This window comes from Thalia democratica, chromosome 4 (genome assembly GCF_965202585.1).
Source record: "Thalia democratica chromosome 4, ktThaDemo2.hap1.1, whole genome shotgun sequence".
Taxonomy (NCBI): Eukaryota; Metazoa; Chordata; class Thaliacea; order Salpida; family Salpidae; genus Thalia; species Thalia democratica.
Genome location: NC_139168.1, coordinates 20,418,548 through 20,444,775, shown reverse-complemented (window position 1 = coordinate 20,444,775; position 26,228 = coordinate 20,418,548). Strand labels below are relative to the sequence as shown.

The following is a 26,228-nucleotide window of genomic DNA, read 5'->3' as shown; positions in this document are numbered from 1 at the left end:
TTTATTTAGCATTAAGAAGAAATTTATTAGTTTGTGAAGAAAAACTAATGAAATTCGAAAGTTGTTACTAAAATCAGTAAATAGTATGCGAAATAAGTGACTTGACAGTATAATGAACTAATCCTCTTTAAAGCGTCTGATGGATACACTTGGATGATGAAAAAAAATTGAAAGATTACTGAAAAAGATTTACTTAAAAGGCACTATTTTTAATACGTGAAGTACAAGGGTTTTAAAATGCTAATTTGTTTTAATTATTATAGAGTTTCAAATTTAATACTTCAATAAATAAAAAATGTTTTTCCCTGTAGGGTTTTTCATTCATAATCAAGTTATTAACAAAAAGTTTATAAATTAGAAAATTAAAAAAATTTCATGTGATGGTAATAACAGGCGAAGTCAGCATTGAGTTATATTTAAAAGTTATTATCAATTTTTGCACTCTCGGCCATAAATAATAGGCAACTTTGATAAACATTTTGTGAACTTAGCATTTAAATGTCGTAAAATGACAGACGTTTGTTTGCTAATTATTTTATTGGGCATATTTCACTACAACCGTGAAACTTTGTATGTTTAAACAAACTTTGTAAGTAACAATGTTTTCATACTTACGAAAATATTATTGTTTAGCTTATTATTAATTAATAGTAATAAAATCATTTTTTTAGTCTAGAAACTATTCACCAAATGTTGTTCGAACTCACCTCAAAATAACTTTGTACATAAATTATTTTAACTTGCCTACTTATATTAAATTTTTATTTAATTATGCCCTACAAAACTAAAAACTATCTTATAGCACTTTATAATTTACCCAAATATTACACAAAATAACTAATTTTCTGAATTATTTCTTACTAATAAATAACATCTGATGTTTACTTTTCAAATATTCACCTTAAATAATTCTACAGGGTGTGGTCACTGCAAAAGATTCAAACCAGTTTTTGCCGAAGTGGCAACTGAAATGAAGGGACAAGTTGTTAGTTCTATTTATTATTTAATATTTATTTGTTATGGTTTGCCTGAAATACTTTTAGTACATACAATGATTTTAACATTTATTTTGATATTTAAGTTTTTAGCTACAAAATTATTATTTAGTTTTATTAAATGTCATTTTTTAATATCTATTTTGTTGCATGAGTTTGAATTTAAAAGTAGTAATAATTACAACAAGGTCTTGTAAGTCTACAATAATTTAAAAACTTTAAAAGTTAATATCAACATGTATATAATTTTAAAAGTGTTTTCAAGGCACAGTCAAAATGAGCCATTATGTAATAAACTTAAATGCATTTTTTAGTTATTATTTTCATTAAAAGTTCAAACTGGCTTAGGGGTGTCCTATTTTTAATTAAAAATTAATTTTTGTATTCCATGTACTAGATAAATGTTTTATAACATAACTTAACATTACAATTTTAATATGCATTTCTTTCTGATTTTGCTTTTAATTGCTTAATTTTTAAGGTTCTAGCTAAGTGTATAACTAAAAAATAAGAATTAATATTTTATATTAAAAAAAAATTCAATGACGTAGTATAAAGTATTATTGTGTACTATTTTTAATGTACTAGCTAATGCGTTGTTTTGTAAAATTTCTTGCATATGGTTCTATTTTTGTTCAAGGTACTAGCCGGATATGACGCAGATACCAACGCAGACTCGCATAAAATCAGAGAGAGATTCAATGTTACTGGATTCCCAAAAACACTTTATTTCGAGTGAGATGTTTTAATTATTTTTACAACAAATAGTTTATTAAGTATTTATTGTTACTGGATTTAAAAAATATTGTAATACGAGTAAATTAATTAAAATAGTTGTGTATAATAAGAATAATTTTTTAAGGATAACTGTATTGAATTCCCGAAAACTCTTTACTTCAAACAAAAATTTATATAATTAACATAGTTTCATAATGATTTAATACAACAAGATTTCCAAAAACTTTATGTTTCAAATGGATTATTTTGTTTGTAAAACTTATATGACTGTTCAAAATATAGGTTTAATCGTTTGCTAACAAAAGATCCTAGTGAAGTAACTTCACTGGAATATAAATAAAAACAAATTGTACAGTAATCTTCCTTTATTCTACCAACATATGTTTCTGTGTGTCAACGAATTAACACTACTTTATTCTATGCTTGTATTCTTTCATTACAGTAATTATTTTTTTACAGAACCCAGTTGAAGTGTGTTGATTCGTTGACACACAGAAACATATGTTGGTACAATAAAGGAAGATTACTGTACAATTTGTTTTTATTTATTGAAATTTTTATGTTCATAAAAGGATTGGCAAGATTTACTGGTAAATGCCTATATAAATAGAAACCAGTTATTATATAAATTATCCTATTAAAAGATATTTCTCACATTTTAAAACAACTTAAAATACTTTTTATATGACTGAATTTAAATGTTAAGTTTTATAATGTAACTTTTGAGTATTTATACTTTTTTTTAATCATCATCGAATATAAGTAACAAGTTATTGAACTGGATTTTAGACAAAAAGTCCTGCCAATACCTGATTTCACTATAATTAAAGAAAGTATATTTTTTAGTATACAAAGTCTGTATGCAATAAAATCAGTAATCATATCAATTTGAAAATATTTTTTTAGCTTTATTTAAATATTTTGATTAATTTCTACAGAAAAGGAAGTTACAAGTTCGATTATTCTGCCCGTCACAAAAAAGAAGATTTAGTTGGATTTCTTGAAGAGTGAGTTTTTATTACCATTATATTTTTTTAACATACTTGGTAAGTGTATTTCGGCTAACGCTTATCAACTTAATGATTTTTCCACTACAATCAAGCCAAAGTTTCCAGAGGTATCTTTAAAAAAGCACCAAACAAAATTATTTGTACTTCATATAGATTTTATGTTACTAAGTTTATCCATATTTATTAAACATGATCAGAAAAAGTAATTAAATTTAATTAATAAACCCCTTATCCCAGCCCCTCCCCACCGAAACCGAAGGAGCCGGAAGTCGAATGGTCGGACGCTGAGAACGACGTGAGCCACCTGACGGAAGAAAATTTCGAAGAGTTCATTCAGGACAACGACAAAGTGTTGCTATTCTTCTACGCTCCTTGTGAGTTGTTTTTTTTTGTTTTATTAAAATTTTTAGTTTAATTTTTAGTTGTTTATGATATTTTTAAACATTAAAGCGCTCGTGTTTTCTATCTTTTTTTAAGCTAAACGGTATTAAACTAATTATATATAATTATAACTTAAAGCATAAGTTTAAATTGTAACGATAGAGCTTTTTTGTACTTCTATTATTTTTGTAAGAAATGTTTTGTGTTTGTTCATGAATGTTTAATTTAAACGTTTTAATACACAGTCTATTAATTTTTCAATACTTTTGTATAGTTTTAAGTATTACAACATTCATGGTCTTGTTTGTCAATTTACTTCTCTTAAATAATAGTTACCTCAAATACTATTTAAAATACTTTTTAACGCAACAAAGTGTTTAAACACCAAATAGTATAAGAACTTTGTGCACGACGAAAAACAAAAAGGTAACGATCTGATGTCACGAACAATAACAACGTCACAATGACGTTTTCAATTTTAGTGTAAGGTGCAAGTAAAAACACTTAAGTTATGATGCTTTGTATTTTGAATTTTATAAATAACTTGTCTATTAATTTATTTATTACGTCAAAGGTTGCCTTATCGCAATTTACTATTTTAGATTTTACTTCACTTACCAGTTCAATTATTACGTCGCTTACCAATTCTATTATTGCGTCACAGGGTGCGGACATTGCAAGAACTTGAAACCGGAATGGGATAAAGCGGCGACCCAGATGAAAGAAGAAGAAATTGACGGAAAGTTGGCTGCATTAGATGCAACTAAGCATCCTAATATTGCCAATGACTTCAAAGTTAGTACGAAATACAAATTTGTAGTAGTTTATATTATGAGTTGTTTTAAGATTTCCTTTAATTTTAAGTGATAGGTTTATAATAGTTAAAATGTTTAACAAGTTTTAGGGTACACGAAAATATTCTACTTGGAAATTGAAGAATATATATTTTTTTAATTTATTAATTTTAAATTTAATTCAAAAGTTACTGAATACCCTACAATAGTTCTACCTTGAGATAGAAGAAAATAGATACAACATAAGCATTTTCAATTCTTTTTATTTAATTCAAAGATGACTGGACTGGGTACCAAAAACTATTTCGTGTTTCGTAGTGTATTTCAAATTAGGAGAACAGAAATATACAAATATTACTTATAACTATTTTTTAAGGTTACTGGATACCCAACAATAGTGTAGATCAGGGTTTCCCAAAGTGGGCGATATCGCCCCCCTGGGGGCGATTTTAGTAATTTGGGGGGCGATAATTAGTAAGGGGGCGAAAGGGTGGGCGATAACTAGTAAGGGGGCGAAAAGGGGGCGATTTTAAAATTTTAGGCTGTTATGAGATTTTTACTTTTTTTCTTGCTGTTTTACTAATTTTAGCTTGCTATTAATTATTTGACCCTGAGGTAAAACTTAAACAAAAAAGTTTATTTCATTAATGTAAAAAATAGAAAAAATCAAGTCCTTATGACTCTTACTTTCAAGTAAATACTGTATTTTCATTCATATATTTCCTTGTTTAACAATTACATATATCATAGATGATTGAAATCCCTCTCACTATTTTATAACCTGACATATATGTTATTTTGGATCATAAATGGTTTCTAAAAATCTATGTTATTTTTTATTAACTATCACCTCATGATATTTCCAGTTTTTTTTTTGAAAAGTCACCAAGTTAGACTAAGAAAAAAAATCTATACAGGGTTGCCAATTTACCTAGAAACCTGGAAAAACCTGGAACTTGACAAGTTCGGCAAAAAAAAACCTGGAAAAAATCTGGAATTTTTAACGATTTTAACATATTAAGTAGTAAAATTTAGATTTGACACAAAAAAGCTATCATATAGATTAAAATATGGATCCCTTCGAGGCAGATACTTTTTAAATAAACGACATACAGGAAACCTTCTCAGACTTACAAACTGAACTTAAACTTAAAGTAAATTCTTCCAAAGAACGATATGAAAGCTTTTAAACTCAACAAAAACTAAGGCAAAAGTATCCAATCATTTAAGAGGAATTTAGATTGTTGTTTATAGCTTTTCCTTCTAGCTATGTTGTTGAGAAAACTTTCAGTTCAGTTATCAACATCCAAAAGATCTAATCTAGATATTTATAAAGGAGGTGACTTAAGGCTCTATTTTACTGATTAAGAATCAGATTAGAAAAACTTGCAAGCAGTCATGAACCTCATCCTTCACATTATATTAGACTTCAGTAGCAAACATTATTTTATGAAAGTTTTTTAATTTGATTTGATCTTTTGTAAATTTCTTATTTAACCTGGTTTGTATTGTACTTAATTAGTCGTTTTATAATAACAACTTTATTAAGCTATTTATTCTACAACAGGTTTGCATAATGCCTAACAAATCTTAATTACGGTGGACTTCCTCTTGAGTTCGCACTTTTTACCCAAACAAAAAGAGCAAATTTATATTTTCTTATATATAACTAAAGTAAAGTCTATTACTAACCAAATATTAATAAAACAAAATATGTATAGTATTTGTTAGCTTATATAGATTTATTTTATTTTGATGAAAGTTTGTTTTATGTTTTCGTGGATTTCATGTGTATTCATTACATTATTGCATATAACATATTGAAATTTGTCATTTTGTAAAAAAAACTATGGTAATAATTTCTTTAGTTTGCACTTTTTTTTTTCAAGGTGTGAACTTAAGCGGAAGTCTACTATGTTTATTTAATGATTTATGTTTTAAAGTTGTTAATAGTTTTATTTTGACCTGGTTAATTTTGTAGTTCATATTCGTCGTTTTACATTACACTAAAAGTTTTTATAGCATAGTGATTAATATATTTGTTTGAAAGACCTTTATTTGACAGGTTTTTGTTATTACTTGTTAAATCTGTATGTAACTTATATAACTATATAACTATTATTTGATTGTAAAATTTTGATAACCATTAAAGTTTTAAATTGTAAAATGATTTTTTTGGTTTTAAAAGAGTATAAATTTGAGATCTCTTTTTTAAATGACTTCTACTCTCATTTAAAAGTTTCTTAAACTCAATTTTAATTTCTAACTTGATTTATTATTGTTAAACAAATTATTATTATATAAGGAGTTTTAGACTATTAATACAACTGTTTTTTGTTTTTTCTTAATTCAATTATATTAGCAATTAGAATATACTTAGTTTATTTTAATACTTCAACACTAGCTTTTAGTTTTTCACTATTTTCCTCTTTTAAATAATTATAGGCTAATAGCTAAAAAAAAAACTTTTTAAACAAAATTTAATAAGCCATCAAAAAGACTGCTACAGTTACAAAACAAAATTTTAACCAAGTTAAAAGTTTTTTTTAATTGATTACTTTTGTTCACAGAATTAAGTGTAGAACATTGGATTTTTTTTTTTTAATTAAATAAAGAAAAAAAAATTTTTAGAATTAAGGTTTAGTTCCCTAAAGATTATTCCAAGTCAAGTACTATTTCATGGTATTCTACTACGATACAAATATTTTAAAAAGTTTAAAATAAAATTTTTAATATTACAACTAACTTGCTTACAATATATCTTAGTATTGAAATTAATAAATTTTCTGCATTAACTAAAGCTGTTGATGAAACCACTTTTCATGTGAGAAAATCAACCAGTTGGTCAAACTTCCTCAAACTAGATCAGAAATTAATTTTTAATTTTTATTATATTATGTGTATAATAAACTGTTCATTTTTTATTTTTTTTAGTCTCTGGTATAGTTATTTTAGAATATGCCTATTTATAAAATAATTTAAGTATTTTGTGCGGCTTAAATAAGTTACTTAGTATTAACTTCTAAATGTCCGAAATTTGTTATATGAGATATTATTATAATGTCAGGTTTCAGTTAAGATTTCAGATAGGTAACGTAAGGCTCAGATCCAGTCGAATTTCGACCCGCTAAGTAAATTAAAAACTACTTGTGCATAATAAATAAAATTTAGTTTTTTGATACTTAATATTTTGAAATGCGCTTTTATTTCGTTTTCAGTTCACAATATTATTTCCTAGATCACAATAATAGTACATGAGTTTATTAAAATTTTGCTCGAGTCTTTTAATTTTCTTATTTGTTATTTTTTTAAAATCATGCAGCCCGCTACAGCCCGCTATTACATTTTTTTAACGAGTTAAAACTAGAAAAGATTTTTTTAGTAAATATGAATTGCTGACTACAAAAATTGTCCACCACTGACCTAAAAGTTCATTAGTTTCAAAACAGTTCATTTTTAAACAGGATATGATTACAGATAGCACAAGGCTTTTAAATAATTAAGTATTTTTATACACTTTACTGGGCTTCTAAGAAAATAACTGTAAATTGTTTTCTCAAGCCCTGTAAACTACTTTGAACACAAAAGTGCGTGCATAAGAAGTACCAGACTAAATTACATTTCGAACACAACTTTTTTTAGCTCAAAAGTTTGTACTTAAAAGAAAAACTACTTTGTGAAATCAGGGGGGGGGCGATTTTTTTCAACTTACTGAAAAGGGGGCGATTTAGTAAATGAGTTTGGGAAACCCTGGTGTAGATCGTAAAATTAGAAAAGAAGTATACAAATAATAATTTTAATAACTTTTTAAGGTTACTGGATACCCAACAATAGTGTACTTCGAATTAGGAGAAAAGAAGTATACGGTAGGTGGCGCTATGAAGAGATCACAAGAGGGAATCATTGAGTACATTAAAAAGTTAGTTTCTTTTATTAAGTTAAGAAAAATTTACAAAATATAGTAGAATTTGTTTTATTGTTTTTTATTAATACGTTTGTTGGTTTATTATAGTGTCCATTTTTAATTCATGCATTTTATACGGTATTTTTTAAGTCCAACTTAGAACTTAGATTAGTTCTAACTTCTTACTGAGAGAGGTAAAAATTGTACTTGGATTGCCTTAACTTTATGTTCTTAATTGTCAGTTTTTAAAATAAATAATAATAATAATATTCCCAATCACTAGAGAGCCCCTTACCCAAAATGCTTAATTACACTGTTTATTTGATAAGGGCAACGGGGGGTCCAAATTTTTTTATAGAAAAACTAACATCTTGTATGAAAGTTTAAAATATAAACTACAAACCAGATTCTATAGAATATAACAATTTTATATAGTTTATGAGATATAGGTATTTTTGTAGAAAGTTTTAAATACATCAGTGTATAAAGAAATTAATAAATTTTAAAATTCACTAAAAATCAATCTTTTTCTTCATTTTTTGAGCTAAAGACCTCAAATTTTCAGGAAGCAATTCTTTTATAGTTTTGAAAATTTTTAGAAAACTAAAAAAAAGAGGTAGTTTAAAAAAATAGTTTGTTTAATTTATTATTTTTTTAGTTCTTAAAAAAAATCTGCATTCAATCTATTTTGATATTAGTTATGGACTTATTGATTTTATTTGAAAAAAAATGGTTGAAATATAAAGGAGAAGATAGATTTTTAGTGAAATAATTTTTTAATTATTTTTTTGGTTTGCACCTTCTGTAAGGAACCTATAGAGGCCACCGACTTTAATCGCATGTATCTTGAAAGTTACTATGAATTTTGTTTTGCGATTAAAAGTGTCTGATACCTAAGATTTAACTCTACAAAATAAGATCAACTTGTAAAAATAAAGGTGGATCTTTCTATGCCCTTAATTATTCAACTCATCTTTATAGACTTACAAGTGTAAATGTTTCATATATACTGATCTTCCCTTTTGTTGCAAAATGCAATATTTTTATTTTACCTTGAAATCATAATTCTGCAGTATGAGCTTTTCGACTGAAAAAAGTTGTATATAAATAATCAAAAAACTTATTTCTTGCTCCAAACAAAACAAAAAAGTTCATAAAAAGATAAAATAAAAATACTGCTGTTTGCTGACTATTTCCTCATATTTATGCAAATGTTTATGCAAAGCTCACAACTGCAAATGTTTGAAGTATATAAAGAATTATCAGTCTTTTGAATGCGTATAAAAGTTAAATTCTTTAAACGGACAAAAATTAAAAATATTATCAGCTACCACAGTTGTAAAAGACGTGCATATTTTTGTGCGCAGTTGAAATTGACGTGCATTTTATAGTGCATATTATTTTCTTCACTTTCCAGTCCGACTGTACCACCACCGCAAGAATTTGTAAAATTAAAAACTCGTACTTACCACAGTGACCATACATAATTATTAAAAAAAAAATTAAGTTGTATATTTTTTTCATTATTTAGTCCTACCGAACCTCCACCGCCGGAGAAGTCTTGGGAAGAAGTCGAATCTGAAGTCCTTCACCTGAAAGACGACTCCTTCAAGTCTCAACTGAAGAAGAAGAAGCACGCTCTCGTCATGTTCTATGCTCCATGTGAGTATTTAAATAATAAGTAGAGTTAAATAAATAAAAAAAAGACGCTTTAGTGACGTCATATGCTCCATGTTAGTTTAGATATTAGTAATAAAAATAATTAATAAATAAAAAATTGTCTTGTTATGTTATAGGTTAAATATAAGTTTAAATAAGTCACTATATGAAAAATAAGAAAATTATGCTCTTGTTATGTTCTACACTCCATGTTTTGTATTTAATTAAATGTTTAATAGAAAGTTAATAAATGTTTAAACATAAAAAACACGCTCATTTAATGTTCTATGCCCTTTTTAGTATTTCTCATATCAAAAATTAAGATTATTTAAAAAAAATGATATTTTTTCTTACAGGGTGCGGTCACTGTAAAAAAGCAAAACCTGAATTCCAAAACGCGGCCGAACAATTCAAAGATGACAAAAAAGTGAGAATGTGTTTTAAACTAAGTATTTTTAAAGTTATACTTCTGACTATTTTATGAAACTAATTTAGATTGCACAAAGTTATATAAAGTTTTTAACTTGTGCAATAATTATGGTGAAATGCAGTTTGTTTTTAAGACAGAAAAAGCCTAAGTGCGTAAACAACAAACTACTTAAATAATGAAATATTTAAAAAATAATATACAAAATTGATGAAACATATAAGCAATAAATGCAAAACAAACAAACAGATAGCGTTCGCGGCAGTGGACTGCACTGTCAGCAGAGATGTTTGCAGCAAGTTGGACGTGAAAGGGTATCCCACCTTCTACTACTTGTCGTACGGAAAGAATGAGGAGAAGTATCAGTTGGGAAGAAATGTTAGTTTCATATTGGATAGTAAAAAACATATCAAAACTGTTATTATACACTCGATAAATTGTGTATTAGTTTACCAGTTGAATACGCACTTGTGACAATAAAGTTGCGTACTCTTTAGGCAGTGCGAACTCAAAGAAAGTGATAGCCTTAAAACGAAATATTTTTTAAATTTTTTAAATTGCAACTTGAGCACAAAACCGGCAGTGCGAACTCAGTAGTCCCGGTTTTTAATAGCATACATTAAACCTTATCTAGATATTTTAATTGTTTGGTAGATAAAATAATAATTTAAACACTGTACTGTATAGATAAAACAAAGTGTGCATTATCGTGATAGAAAGTTTTGTAACTTTTTGGTTTTCATTTAATATTTGAATTAAGTTTAAGACTTCTTAAACGTTAAACATTGAAACTTTAAGATATAAACATATTAAACATATAAACTTTTAAGCATACATTGATAAAGTTACACGGACTTGTAGTCCTTTTTAATCTTCACTTATGTTCACTTTAATACAGTTTTTAATATTTATACAAGCTATTTTATAAATTTTTTTGCTACTGTTAAGAGTGCATAAGTTAATTCATTTAAAAAGATTTTTATATTGATAGTTTCAATGAAAGTTAAAATATAAATACATCTTTTTTTAAATACTTGTACGTAAATATGATTTTTATATATTAATTGGTAAAGGGAATCATTTTTTCTATACTAAAATACTAAAACTATTTGATTTCAAACAAATCAAATAAAAAGTGTGTACGGATCTTACGTTTCAATGCTTAGATATACTCAAATTGATTTTGTTAAATTTTTTTCAACACTTTTGATATCTTTGCTAGTTGTTAAAACTTATACTTGGGCAATGTTAAATCATAATATATAATATCATAATATAAACATAATATAACAATGTTAAATCACATAATAATAAATCATAATATTAAATCATAAATTATAATGTTAAATATAATAAATAATATTATGTATAATCATAATATACTTGGGCAATGTTTTAACTTGGGCAATGTTAAAAATAATTCAACTAGTATGTTTTTTTTTCTAGTTTTTGTTTATAAATTCTCTAACATATTCTATAACTCTTTAATATATTTTTTTAGGAACCAGATTTCATCAACTTTATGAACGAGAAAAAAGGTGTTAGATCTGAATTGTAAAAAAATAATTACAATCAGAAAAGTAGTATTACTAACAAAATAATTAGTGATATCTAGTCGCTTTTACAAAGTACATATTTATTAGTACATTTCTATTGCTATCATATAAATTTCTTCCAAATGAATTGTTTTAAACATTAGTAATTAAATCAGAAGCAAGCATCAACTGCGTTTTAGTGTCATTTATTTTTTGTATTTTTATTATTAGTTTGTTGCGAATATGTTATTTGAAGCCTTGAACAAAGTGTACTTCACAATCCAATTATTTTTTAATTCAAAATATTTTTTATGATTATTTTTTTTTGTTACTGGATCTAGCGTATCAATAGTACTGAATTTTTCCTGTTTTATTATTCGTTTCTTTATTAATTGTACTTTTTAACTTATTGTTTTTTGTTATAGAAAAGTGCACTAGAACTTAGTTACACCGTTTTTTGTGTTTCTGTTTAATAAAGTTGTTTTTAATTATTTTTTAGAACTAGTGACAAATAATTTTTTGTAAATTATTTGCATATTGTAGATTTTTTTTATAATTAATCATTTAATTTACACTCTTCGGTTGTAGAGTCAAGTTGAATTGGTGAATGCTTTTTATACAAAAAACAGTTAAACATTTAAAACTAATAATATTAGGTTGTAGGTTAGTACAGCATTTGATAAATAATTCAACTTAACTTAAAATAAGTTTATTTAGTTTATGAAATATTGATACATACTTCTATTGGTCGTGAATAATATTTCCTTACTATTTAAGTTTAGGAAATGCGTCAACAAGTTAATATAAAAATTATTATTTTAACATTTCAATCATGCATTTATACTCTCATGTCTTTTTTGTTAAATTTGTAGTGTTTATTTTTAATTTCTATACAATTTTTGTATGTTGGCCTATTAATTAGTTTTTGTACACACAAAATACTTTGGTTAGGAAGATCTCTAAAATAAATTAAGTCAGAAATAAAAAGATGCAAAACTTAACTTTTTGCAAAAACTTTGAATACTTCCGAAATATGTTTTTATTTTTCAATATGTGTGTATACGGTCAGGAACTTTTTAAATTAAATAAGGAAGTATCTTTATGGACATATGGAATAATTTATAAATAAAAACAAAGTTTAAGTTAAAATAACTAAAATAGTATTTGATATTAAATCAAATATTCACAGCAGACTCGATTTTGAAAGGTAGCATTCAATTATCAAAATGTATGTATTTTATACTACCTATTTTATGGAGAATGATTTCTGCCAATCTTGTTCGTCGAAATCAGTTTAGTAATGCTCTTAAATAATTCTATCGCATATGTTCAGGTAAAGTTATAAACTCAATTAATTGTTTTAGTGTAGTAGGTGTATATACTTTTTAAGAGTTCACACTTATTAATTTTTTAAACAGCTCTAGTTTAAAAAAATTATAAACTATTTTCAAATTCTCTAAAATATATTCCCAGGGTTCTTATTAAGACTTGAACTTGCTTTATAGTGGGTAAGAGAGGTTGTAGATAATAAGCCATTACAGCTTTAGTTGATTAAGTTAAATAAAAGTTGCCAAAATTGTCAAGTTTGTTAAAACGTACATAAAAATTCAATTTTATTAGTTTTTAAAAGTTTGTTTTTAGAAATCAGTTTATGTATAAGTTACGTTGTAAGAAAATTAAATCGTTATTTAATCTGGTTTTGTAATATATAAGTTACTATGACTTGGGTTTAGAATGTGTAAAGCATCTTGAATTTATAAACTGCTTTCAATAAGATAAAGTTACAAAGAAGATTTACTGAACGGCAAATCTTTATAGAGAAATAAAGTGTATCTTGTTTTGAAAGGTAGTTGGAAAATGAGGATAAAACAAGTATAATTAATTTTATATATAAAAAACTTTGAAATCAATATTTGTCCTCTAAAAGGTAAAAAAAAAATAATGCAGTCGTCTAAAACAAATTTAGCAGGGTTTTAGGAAGTATTTTGTTTAAAAGTTTTGTAAAGACTTCTTTATATAAGAATTATTTTTCGCTTCTACAGTGACTAGTTGAAGTTTTATTATTAACAAAATTTCATAAACTCTAAATTTATACAAATGTATACATTTCAACATTAATTAGACAATTTCAGATTGAGAGATTTATTCAACACGGTGTTTCATGCAAACGCAATGATCACGATTAAAAACTCTACAAAGTAAGATAGAAAAAGCCATATTTACTACTATTAGATGCTACTAAACAACACTAATTATCACTAATTATATTCTTATTTAAACTGATTAAATAAAATGAGCTTGCTAAATTAACAAAAAGATTGCAAAATGCTTAGTGACCAATTAAGATGGCCAATTAAGACCATTTCGTTTGCATGAAACACCGTGTTGAATAAAACTCTCAATCTGAAATTGTCTAATTATTAAATTTTTATTTGCTCCTTTCTAGTTGAGCTCTTTATTGGAACTATAACTCAATATAAAGTTAACACATTTCAACATGCAACTTAATACAAAAGCTAAGTAAATATTTCAAAAGTAAATAATTACACTATAGATTTTTGTATAAAATATTTCCCAAAAAGTATCTATAAAATCAACTACAATATCAAATTTACAATAGACATTTTAAAAGAAGAAAAAAGCTCTAATAGATGTTAAATTATAATAATGAATTTTTATAACTTAATGAAACTCAAACGTTCTTTTTGGTTTGTTAACATCTAAGATATGTAAAACGATACTTAAATTTTTAAATATTTTTCAGAACTTAAAAAAGCACCAAATAAAAATGCTGACTTTTTAAAATACTTTGTGGTAATGTTCTTCAAGAGATTATTAACAGCAAATAGTTGTGATAGTTATACTAAAGGTGTTAACACCTGCTAACTACAAGAGTCTATTCTAAGCTTTAGGTTGAGCTTTAAAGTTGGTGTTCGCTAAAATATACTTACCATTTGCAGCATGTTGTGTTGTAAAGTATATCGTTTCATAGTAAACTTTAGTGAATATACACGAATTTTTCGAAAAAAATTTTCACTAAAGCAAAGTTTATTCAAAACATTTTTGTCAGTTTAAATAAGTGTACCATTAAACTTATTATTAAGTTTTTTGTGTTTTAATTGTTAAGCTCTCTATTTAAACTAAACTTTTACCAAACAAACTAGAAAGTTTGGCTTGCACTAGAATTAATGTGCAACTCCAGAAACCTTGTGTTTTTATTAGTATCATAAAGGCTTGGGTACTGTATATTGAGTTAAAAAATGTCAAAATTTGAAAACAAGTTGGTGTTTTTCTAATAAAAAATATGTTAAAGCTACTACATGTAGTCTGTTAGATAAGTTTTTAACATCAGCTCTTAATCTGTGAAACATCAGCTATTAATCTACAAAACAAAGTGTATTTATTTTTTACAAGTGCAAGAAACAAACAAAATTATAAGTAGAAATTAAAAAACTTTAGTTTGTACGTTCAATTTTTAAAATATATTTACATTATAATAAAATAAAGTTTTTTGTCTAAAAATTTACTTAATTGTTAAAATTGACCTCAATTTCTTAAAATATTTAGAGTTTAAACAAGAAAAGATAGTCCAAAAAGTATCTTGATAATGATAATAGAGTAGAATATAACGCTTTTGAAACAAAATTACTTAAAGAGGTGTAATTAAAGTTTTTATAATTTTTCCCAATAAGCTTGCTAGAAACTACAAATTTTCTACTTGTTTTTGTTTGATTTTATGTACCTTAAGCTCATAAGAAAACAATTTTTCATAGGAAGACAGTTATGTGAGGTACATGAACAACAAGTTGGGTTCAGAATCGAAAGCAAACAGAAAGAAAAGCAGATTTTGGAAGGGAATTGACAACAATGAATATGTCACTGATCTTACAGGTAGTTTTGTAAATAACTTATGTACCATTTTTATAGTAAAACTTTTGGAACTTTTTATTTAATCTGCAATCTGAATTATAAAAAAAAAACGACATATTGTATTTTTGATTGTTTAAAAAAAATTAAAAACGAAGTGGCGATAAGTTTTGTTGGTTTTGTGAAAACTTTTCTGGAGAATTAAAACTAAGTAACAAAGAAGAGCACAAATACTTGCTAGCAATTATAAATATTTTGTAGAATGAAAAACTATTGTTAGTCATAAAAAGTAGGCATACTGGAAAAAATAAAGTTGTTCGTTATTTTATTCATTTTAAAAAGTTACAAATTTATCAACCAATACTTAATGATTAAACCGTTTTCAAAAATTTAGTATAGTAAAAGTAAAAAAATTTAGCTACAATTTAAATATGAACAAAACAAATACTTAAATAAACACAATTAAGTCAAAAGTAGATACAACATATAAGTTTGTAATCAAATAGGTAGTTTAAAAGCCTAATCAGTAAAAAACAAAAATGCAGGTAATAACTACAAGGACTTCTTCAGATCGAACTCAAAAGTACTGATTATGGTTTACAACGTGAAATGCCCTAACTGTCAAGTTGCTAGGCAACAGTTCGCAGATGCCGCAAAACAACTGGACAGCGAAGGAGTTTGTTTTTGTTTTTTATTAAATTTTTTCACTTAAAACTTTGAACTGTACTCTCGTTTAACTATTTTTATATAAGATTTTTGTCGGTATTTTATAGCACTCGATCAAAAGTAATACATTTCTTTAAAATGTTAATATAAAATTAAGTTTAGAAAACAAACGAGTTAAGTTTTTTCAGCCATTAGGAGGATGTTAAAGAAAGTATTTTGTTTAACTGTAGCTCTTTTTTAGCATTAGTTTTAACTATATGATATATTAAATCGTCAAAGCAGATTACTGATAAACTATTTACAAAATTTAAACTAAGAATATTCAAAATTAGACAAGGAAAGTGTCATTCAAATATTTTAGATTATTTTAGTTCAGTTGTAAAACAACTGCAAAATTTTTTTTTATAATAAAATAAGTGTTAAACTTAATTGAACCTAATTGTTAATGTACAACTTTTTGAAAGTATTAGAAGTTTATACTTTTATACTGTTAATAATATATTTACCGAAGCTTTTTTATGAAAGAATGATAGTTTAAATAATTTTTTTTAAGTTTAACATTGCTTTAGAAATTAAAGCTAGCTTTGGTTCGATTGAAAATTATTTAAATTTTCAATTTATATCCTTAATTTTATATGAAGTTTAATGTACTAATATAACGTAAATAAACAGTATTTAGAGTTTTGGAATCTTTTTATTAATAAGTGAGTCACAACAAGTGAACCACTTAATTACTTAAACCCACCCAACAGATCGAAGTAAGTTTCGCGTCGATCGACGGCGAGAAGCACCACGAAAAAATAACCGCTTTGTGGCGCATGCGAGAGGGAACGCCGACTATTTACTGGGTGCAGGGAGGCAAGAAGCAGTTCGAGTACATCGGGCAGCGCGCTCAGCAGGACATCATAAACTTTGTTAAAAAGTTAGTTTTTGTTTTTGTAGTGTTAAGCTTGTAGCCAATTTTTTTTAAATGTAATCAACTTGTGGTAATTAAACTGAACTTGTGTAAGTTCAGTTTTAATTCTTTTTAAGTACAAAATGCTCAAACAGAAAGCAGTTGTTAAAAATTGTAAGGGATTCTTCAGTATTTAAAATTAAATTTCATGATAAAACTCTACACAAGATTTCAAACACTTTCTTTGTAAACCAGATAAGCCAGGATTTTAAAAATACAGTCTTCACTAAACAAATTGTACTTAGCAGGCATTGAAAATTACTAAGAAATAATGTAATTTTTAATTATTTATGTAAATGTCGAAAAATATAAGTATAATTTTGCGTACTTACTTACTTCTTATGAATTACTTACTTTTAACTTTGAATATAAACTTTATGGTCAAAACAATGCTTTACTCGTTTGAAATAACTCAAACTAGATCCTCAGCTAAATATTAAAATCTTATTGATCTTAAAAAAAAATTTTTAAGTTCTAATTGAATGCGATTTCTAAATACGATCAACTGAGGATCTCGTTTGATTTGTTTCAAACGAGTAAAACATTGTTTTGACAACAAAATAAAACAGTTTGAAGTAATTAATCTCTCTATTATTAAGTCATGAACATTTATTGTAATTTCCAAAGTAAAATTACTTACTTGTCAGGTAGTTTTTATTTACTTCCACTTTTTTTCCAGTCCACAGGGACCGAAGAAGCGAGTAGTGTACGATCCGTGGGAGGAAAAAGAAGATTCCTACGTGACACATTTGTCAGGAGCCACTTTCTCCGACTTCGTTGAAGACCAGGGACTCGTTTTGTTCTACTCACTAAGTTTGTGTTTTTTTATACTGTTATGAAAAAAATTTCATAAAGTTCGATTAAAAGGTTGTTTAAGAAGTGACTTTTAAATCTTTCGTAGTTAGCTATACAATAAAATATTAATTAGTCTTTAGCAGCCATTTTTTGATAACTATTTACTAATTTGGTGTTTTTATACTGTTGTGAGTTATTGATACTGAATTAGTAAAAATAGTTGTGTTTAGTAAGTTGTTGTGTTATTTAATTTTCACTACTAAAAAATAAATAATCTCATTTTTTTCTAAATATTAATCCAAATTAATGATTTATTTAATCAGTTGAAATTCTGTCATACTTTACAAAGTTACATGAACGTTAAAAATATTTTTGTGTTTGATTGTTCTAATCAAAACACACAATAGAAAAACTTTTTTTTCAATATTTGTTTTCATTGAAACACATAATTAAAACTGCCTGTTTTTGAATAAGTTCTATAATTGTTTACCGAGTTTATTTTTTGTTAATAATACCATTTTGCAATTGAATAACTTTATAGAATGTGAAAAGAGTTTCAAGATTCGAAAATCGTGGGAAAAAGCTGCAAAGAAGTTGGAAAGACAAGAAATAAATATGAAACTGGGGGCAGTTAACATTGATGATAGTAAGTCTTTTACTAAAAAAAAATTTGATGAGAATTAGGCGTATTGAAATTATTTGTTTGTGGCCGATTTAATTTCATTTATGATTTTAAAGAAAAAAAATTGTTTTCTTTAATTTTACGGAACTATTTTGTAAAGTTCCACAATAAGTTAACTTTTATCTTTTTAGATTTAGATATTATTTAAGTAGTTTGGATTTGTTGTTTTAAAGCTTTTTTTCATCAGACGTACCTCTTAAAGAATTGTTGAAAATAAACGACACGCCTTACATTGGCTACTTCAAATCAGGGGAGTTCAAATTCAGGTACAACGGGAAAACAAAGTCCAAATCAATTGTTAAGTTCTGCAAAGAGTTAGTTACTGATGTAAAAAATTCTGATTTTGTTATTCGAAAAAGTTCTTTTCTTGTATTTATCTAAACTTAAGCTACTTGAAATTTTACTTGAAATCAAAAATACAAATTATAATTTATGAATAAAACCAATTAATAAAAATCTAGTGTACAAACTAGCTAACATAATTGAAAATAGTTACACTAATTAATTTCTTACGACAGCCCAGTATACACCGAGCCACCAGTGGACAAAGGAGTTTGGACCGGCACTGATGTTGAAGTTTTGGACAAAAACAATTTCGAAAACATAATCGGAAACACTAAACACGTGCTTGTGATGTTCCAAGCTAAATGTAAGTAAACAAGTATAAGTAAACATTAAAATATACAAATTATCAGCCTTCATAAGTTTTTGATAAAGTTACGCTAACTGTTTTTGGTTCTTGCATTATAAACTTTTGTTTTGTTGTAAATGACGGCTAGAATTTTGTAATAAGTATTTGTTTAATTTAAATATGATTTACTTTTACATGATTTTTCTACTAAACTCACTTAGACTAACTACAACTAAATTCAGTTAGAAGTTTGTTGGTTTTCAAAATATTAAGTTAATCTAGTGCGCCAGGTCCTAGGACTTAATATATTGAGCTTTTTTTTGTCATTCAATAAACTATAATGCGTTCAATTACTTAACCAACCAAACGAACACAATTTTAGTATATATACCGAAGGATAACTAAAGAGTAAAAACAAACTAATACTAATATGCCACTACAAAATTAGAAAAAAAATCTATCCGCTAGGGTGCGGTCATTGCAGGAACTTCAAGCCGAAGTTCGCAGAGGCAGCGACTTTGTTGAAATCGGATGAAAACGTCAGGTTGGGGGCGGTTGACGCGGATCAGAGCGGGGACCTGATGAAGGAGTTTGGAGTCAGGGGATTACCCACCGTTCTCTACTTCATGTTGGTTGAAAAATTAATCTGATGAGTAAAATAAAAAGTTAATATAAATGCTGATAATGTCTTTATGTTTTTCTATAGCAGATGTTGATCGATAAAACATAATAAAATATTTCTAAAAATATATTAGTAGATGTTTATTTGATTACCCACTTTATGCAGGTTAAAAATTAAGTAAATTAAAATCTTGATATAAATAAAAACATGTCATTAACACCAGTAGTGTCTGTTTTCTTACTGTCCTGAACTTTGTTTCTGTTAACAGTTAATCATGTTTGTTTATATAATAAGTCAGTGTAGATGCTTAACCTACTTTGCCATACTTTAATATTTTTCAGTACAACTTATATTTTAGGGATGGTAAAATGAAAGAAAAATACAACCGCAACCGAGAAGCAAAAGACGTTGTTAAATATATGAAGAGGTTAGTCAAAGTTGTTAATTTTGTAAAAAGATCTGTGTTTCAAGAAAAAAGCTAAAATGTCAGGTATCAATGAATTAACTTGATAAAACAAGAAATGACATAAATATGCTTAGCTTTTTTTACGTAACAAAATAAAGTTACTTAACTGACAAACTAAAGTATTTAACAAAAAAAATATTTACATTATATATATATATTCAAAAACTATACACTTGTTTAACTTTTTGCATACAACTTGTGTAGGATAAGATATTTTTTCCCAAAAGTGCAAAGTACAACTTTCATACAAACATACCAGCAAGGCAAAAGGAACTAGCGACGAGTCAGAGTTCCTGAAAAACCTCCCGTCTGATGTCACCTCACTCACTCCTGACGATTTGGAATCCTTCCTGAAAAGTTCGGAGGAAGCTTTCGTCATGTTCTACGCACCTTGTTTGTTTTTAATATGATAAAATATTAACAAATTATTTACTGTCATTGTTAAGGTTTATTAAAATCAACAGTAGCGGCTTATTTCAAGGTTATACTATCAAAATCCACTCGCTTTCAAAATCAACCCATTTTTTTTATGTTTTCTTTATTTTTTAATTTCGATATATTTTTTGCATTTATTCTTATTTATTTCAATTTATTTTTCACTATCAATGTTACCCCTAACCCTTACCCTCGATCGGTAAGCGGTTCTTGAACTTTACTGGGTGGATTTTGATCGGGTGGATTTTGAACGCGGGTGGATTTTGATCGCGGGTGGGTTTTGTACGTGTCCCATTTCAAGATATGTGGTTGATAAGTTTAAATAGAATTTGAAAAAACATTTAAATAAATTTAGTGTCATTGAAACCGTTTTGAATTTTTATATTTGTTTAAAAGCTTTATTTACTGTCGTTTTCCATAAACTACTGTCTTTGCCATAGTTTGAAAGAACTCTAATATTACTTACTCGAAATAACAATGTTGAAAAGTGTATTAATACTTTTTTGATCAGAATATAAATTAGATAAAAATAAACTTGTAAAAACAAACTAGTAACTTGAACTAAGACATTTAGGTTGCGACTTTAAACACTTTATTTACAGGGTGCCCAGCTTGCAAGTCAGCGAAATCTGAATTTTTCGAAACTTCTTCAGAGGTATCAGAGGAACTTCCTGACACTAAATTGGCGATCATGAATGCTGATAAGTATAAAGAACAAACTAAAAAATTTAACGTTAAGGTTTTTAAATAAAAAAGTTACATTAACACGTAGCTAAGTTGCTAACCATTGGTATTTTAATAGGACTTGTAGTACTGTGCCAAAAATATTATTTGCTGTACAAAAACTATTCACTTTTCTGGACTTCATTGAAATTTTGTTTCTTTAAATACCTTTTGTTTTATCTCAGACATAAAATATTTTCTTAGAAATTACTGTAAACAGATAATTAAAATTAAGCGAACTTTACTGAAATCGGTAAAACAGCAAAAGACTTTTAACAAAATTCATTATCAAATATTTTTTATCTTAAATTTTGTAAAATAGGGCTACCCGACGTTCTGGTACTTTAAAAATGATGAGCCAAAGTTCAAATACAACGGACCTATCGGTAAAAGAAATTTCGCAGAGTTCCTCAATGAGTAAGTTTGTTTAAACAAACTTTTGTGCTTAAGAATTTGATATTTTTCAATGTTCAAATTAACACGAAACTTTTGAGAGTATTTTATTTGGAAGTATACAGTGCAGTTGAAACTCTGAAAAACTTTTATTCAACTTATATTCAAAATTAAAAAAGAGGCAAAAGTAAGTTTATAAAATTAATTTATTAAACAGTTGATATTATTTAAACTGATATGATACTAAAATAAATATAAAATCACACCTTTAAGAGCTGGTTATTTTTCGTACCTTTAACATTATTTTTACAATTTTTTTTTTACTTACTAAGGTATGTAAAAAACAAACTACTTCCATAAAATAACTATTCAACATATTCAAGTAGTAAAGTTTGTTATTTTTGATTAAAGTAGTCAAAAAAGTAAAAATCTCAATAAAATAACGAACCCTCTAACTTATATATATACATCAAGATGTTCATTATCTGTTTCAACAAGTCAAATAAATAAATCTATTTTTCAATAAAAATAGCCCAGTAGAAACAAAGAGTGAAGAGGATACGTTGGAAGATAACTGGAGTGAAAATGTAAAGAAATTGCAAACTGAAAACTTCGAAGATTACATGAAAGTAAACCAGCACGTACTGCTATTCTTCTACATAAAACGTTTGTTTCTTGATATTTGTAATGTTTTTGTTTGGTTTTATTGCGATTATTTAAAACAATAGTTAAAAAAACATTTAAGAGGTGCTATGTATTTAATTCAATTAGTAGCAGAGATGTCATTTATATGAAACTAGAATGTTATACTCGCTCTTTATTGTATTGCAACTTCTTTTTTCTGTTAGTTAGTTTCATTTCATTTTGTTATGTAAAACATTTTAATTTAAAAACACGCATTCAAGTGGATTTATCGTTTGTTGATAAAAATAATTAGTAGTTTAGTAAATATCATTGGCAAAAACAGCTGTGAAATTCAGCTTGAAAATTTTTACCAGATTGTCAAATATGCCTGACCTCGGTCAAAGACGAAATTGAAAAGGCGGCAAAAGTCGCCGAATCGAAAAATCTCAAGACGAAACTGGCCGTTTTGCGATGTGACACCAACAAAAAGCTGGGTGAAAAGTTGGGCGTTGACAGCTACCCTTCATTCATATACTTTGAGTTAGTCGTTCTTAACAAAAATTTATATTAGTTTCAACAATAAGTAGACCTTAAAAAACATAAGTAACTTAAAAAATACTATAATAAGTTGTTTATATCAAAAAAGCTTTTTTTAAACAAAAATTGAAAAAAAAAAATATGAAAAGCCAGTTTAGTTTTAATTTTACTTTATAAAAACAGAGTTATCATGCTTAATTGAAATAGCTAACAAATATTAAACAGAAACGGTGAAAAGAAGTTCAGATATCAAACCTACTGGAGCAGTGAAAAACTTTTGAAATTTATGGAAAAGTTTAAACATTAACTTACTGTATTGATCTCTTAACTATGATCAAATAAAGTAGATATATAACTATAAATAAAATATTAAAAAAATGGTATCAACTTCTTAAACATTTCTAAATGAAGACTAACTAGTTTAGATTCATACAAATAAATAAAACTTAAAAACTATTATGCTTTTTATGTTTTTATATAATCAAACCGACTTAATTTTTGAATATAAATACTTTGCTTAAAATTTGAGCTGTTTATTTAAAAAAATTTATTTTACAGTCCAGTTGAAAAACATGCAAAGAAAATAAAACCTGTCTCATGGCAAGATAAGGATGTGGAACTATCGGGAAAAGTTGAGCACCTCAGCAACACTACATTCGATCAGTTTATCAATAAACATGTTAGTAATAATTTGTTATTTATGAATAAGTTAACGCTACAAATAAACAGTTTGTTATTTGTTATGTTAGTAAACTTCAAAACTTTTTGTAGACTTAAGTTTAAGCTAGTCGATATATCCATAGCGTCTTGAATTCGTTTTGAATCAAATATTTCACTAACAATTCTAAGTTTATTAACAAAGTATTAAAAACTATAACCAGCTGAAAGTATATTTTAGGTTTTATTGTATACTTAAAATTGTTGTAAAAGGAATCAAGCAGTTAGAAAATTTTGTTCTCTTTACTTATTATAAAAACTATAAGAAACTCTCAAATAGTAACCTAAAAACTTTAAATTGTTCGAAAAAACTAAACATTCAAAAAAAAGTTTTTAAACACATTAACCACACTATACATAAACAATATAAGTAACGTATAGAACATTTATGTTTAAAATAAACCAATGTTTAAACAACAGAACCACGCTTTTGTATTGTACTTTAGGAAAAAAAAAATTAAAAAAAAAAAAAAATCATTTTAACAACGTTTCTAATTTATTAAAAAATCAATTAGCGTTCTATCAACTTATTATATAAATATTATAAACGTTTCACAGGAACACGCCATAGTGATGTTCCACTCTCTCTACTCGCCCCAATGCGAGAAACCCCGCGAATTTATGAGAGAAGCGTCGCTTAGCAACCAAAACGAAAATGTGGGTTTCGGAGCTGTCGACTGCTACCGGAGTCCCGAACAGGGAGGTTAGTTATGACGTCACATTGAATTTTCGTTGTTGTTAGTTATGTTGGTATTTCGTAGACCCATTTAGAACGTTTTTGTTTTGTAGGTATGTGCTAGAGAAGTTAAAGCTGAAACTTTTATCAGAGTTAAATGTTATTTCATTTATTATAAAAAGTATCTAGAAATTAAACCATGAGCTAATAAAATTCACTTTTAAAAACAAACTAAACATAAAAGATGACACATAGTTCATTAGATTCTAAAGTTAAAATCAAAGAAAATAATTTTAATAGAAAAAGTTGCTATTTTTATTTACTTTTCATCGAAGATGTAAAATAAATATTTATTTTATTTCGTAGAAATTTTGAAAGAAACAGACTTTTTTTTATATAGAGTTTGGACTTTGTTAATAAACTATTTTACGTAATTAATATTTTGAGCTTTTAGTAACAACCTGTATTAGTTTCTTTTACAATGTTCAATTAGAAATATAACTAAAAATAAGTTTACTGATGTTTTTGAAGCTTAGAATAGATTTCATCAGTAAAAGCAAAACAAATCAAAGCACCACAAGTTTAAGCCCTTATAAAACATGTAAACTTTTCAAAATAAGTCTATTAACTCAAAATTATACAAAAAAAAACAGTATTGTACAAAACTTATTACAACAAATTTCAACACTGTTTAAGTTTTGTCAACTAAGACTTAAAAACATTCACTAATGTTTTTTCAAAGTTTTTATTCTGAAAAATTTCTTGCTTATCCATTTTAACTAGAGCAGGGTTTCCCAAACTTTTTAAAAAAGCTACCTTTAAAAAAATAAAAAAAGCTATGGCCCCTCCAACAAAACTTTTCGAAAAACTACTATGAATAACGCTAAAGACCTATTTTTGCTTTTCATCTCCAACTCTTGAATATCTAGTGTAAGTTTCAAACCATGATCTTATCCCCCTCCCCTTTGGCCTCTTTGCTGCTCATGGCCTCCCTTATTTCTATTAAAGCCTCCAAACGGGCAACTTAAACCATTTTAGGAAACCTTGAACTAGTTGAAAGAGTTATACTCGTTATATAAGCTAGAAACAAAAGTTGATTAAGCTACTATAATAAATTCATATGTTGAATATTCTTACTAGAATTTAGCTAAAAACCATAATTGTGTTTATTAGTACAACTCTAAACAGTTTAATCGTTTCACAGTGTTATGCTACCAACACTCTATAAAAAAGAGGCCCACTTATGAATACTACAGCAATGGAAAACTTGTCGACCCCTCAGTAAATGATTTCACAAGCAGTGAAAGTGTAATTAACTTCATTGATGACAAAATTAAGAATAAAAACAAAAGTGAAAGTGAAGACCAAGTGAAAGATGAACTTTAGAGCATTGAGTTCTGCTGTTTTACAACTTTAATATTTATGGAAAGTTTTGTTGTAATTGTTCAACAGCGAAACTGAACCCTCTATAATTTAAAAAACTTAAGTTTAAGCTTTTTTTAATTTTTTTGAAGCATTGTATTTTGAGCTTAATGTTTGTTGTTGCTAAATACTTTTATGTTTGTTTTTGTTTTTTTAAGAATTTTGATGTTTTAGGTTTCTTTTTGAGCTAAATAAAGTGACATTGTTAGCGTTTTTGTATAAACATTTTAAAATTAAAAGTACATATTAGAAAATGTTTTAAAACTTTAATTATAAACAACAGTGGTTTATAAATACTATAAAAAATTTTATCATTCTAAACTTTAGATAAGTACTTTTTTTCTATAGTTTTCATAATAATGTTTAAATTTACTAAAAAAAAAACCCAATAAACATTTCTTCACTGCGTAAAATTTATTACAAATAAAAATGTTTAAGCTTATATGTATCTTTATGTATGGTACGTAAAGTGACTAAGATATTTTTACAATAAATAGGACTAAAGCAGGTGCAATTTTGAAGTTTTATGAATATATAAGTCGTTTTAAAACAGCTTTCATTCTAAATTATAACA

General features: G+C 26.5%; 1 protein-coding gene across 1 annotated transcript in view; it reads left to right on the top strand.

The window, feature by feature from the left end:
- LOC145832923 (uncharacterized) overlaps positions 1-26,025 on the top strand; it is a 30,801-nt gene extending 4,776 nt beyond the window's left edge. The window contains exons 6-32 of the mRNA XM_082940124.1: positions 918-985; positions 1,636-1,730; positions 2,672-2,740; positions 2,981-3,117; positions 3,789-3,919; positions 7,731-7,837; positions 9,354-9,484; positions 9,838-9,908; positions 10,158-10,286; positions 15,217-15,334; positions 15,856-15,986; positions 16,729-16,898; positions 17,611-17,744; positions 18,268-18,372; positions 18,596-18,722; positions 18,927-19,057; positions 19,508-19,667; positions 20,020-20,088; positions 20,387-20,520; positions 21,165-21,301; positions 21,608-21,702; positions 22,211-22,344; positions 22,677-22,842; positions 23,065-23,133; positions 23,398-23,518; positions 24,115-24,259; positions 25,437-26,025. Coding sequence (XP_082796250.1) covers positions 918-985; positions 1,636-1,730; positions 2,672-2,740; positions 2,981-3,117; positions 3,789-3,919; positions 7,731-7,837; positions 9,354-9,484; positions 9,838-9,908; positions 10,158-10,286; positions 15,217-15,334; positions 15,856-15,986; positions 16,729-16,898; positions 17,611-17,744; positions 18,268-18,372; positions 18,596-18,722; positions 18,927-19,057; positions 19,508-19,667; positions 20,020-20,088; positions 20,387-20,520; positions 21,165-21,301; positions 21,608-21,702; positions 22,211-22,344; positions 22,677-22,842; positions 23,065-23,133; positions 23,398-23,518; positions 24,115-24,259; positions 25,437-25,618 — 3,266 coding nt within the window. The 3' untranslated portion in view covers positions 25,619-26,025. The remainder of the gene's footprint in view (positions 1-917; positions 986-1,635; positions 1,731-2,671; positions 2,741-2,980; positions 3,118-3,788; positions 3,920-7,730; positions 7,838-9,353; positions 9,485-9,837; positions 9,909-10,157; positions 10,287-15,216; positions 15,335-15,855; positions 15,987-16,728; positions 16,899-17,610; positions 17,745-18,267; positions 18,373-18,595; positions 18,723-18,926; positions 19,058-19,507; positions 19,668-20,019; positions 20,089-20,386; positions 20,521-21,164; positions 21,302-21,607; positions 21,703-22,210; positions 22,345-22,676; positions 22,843-23,064; positions 23,134-23,397; positions 23,519-24,114; positions 24,260-25,436) is intronic.
- Positions 26,026-26,228: the final 203 nt, after the last annotated feature.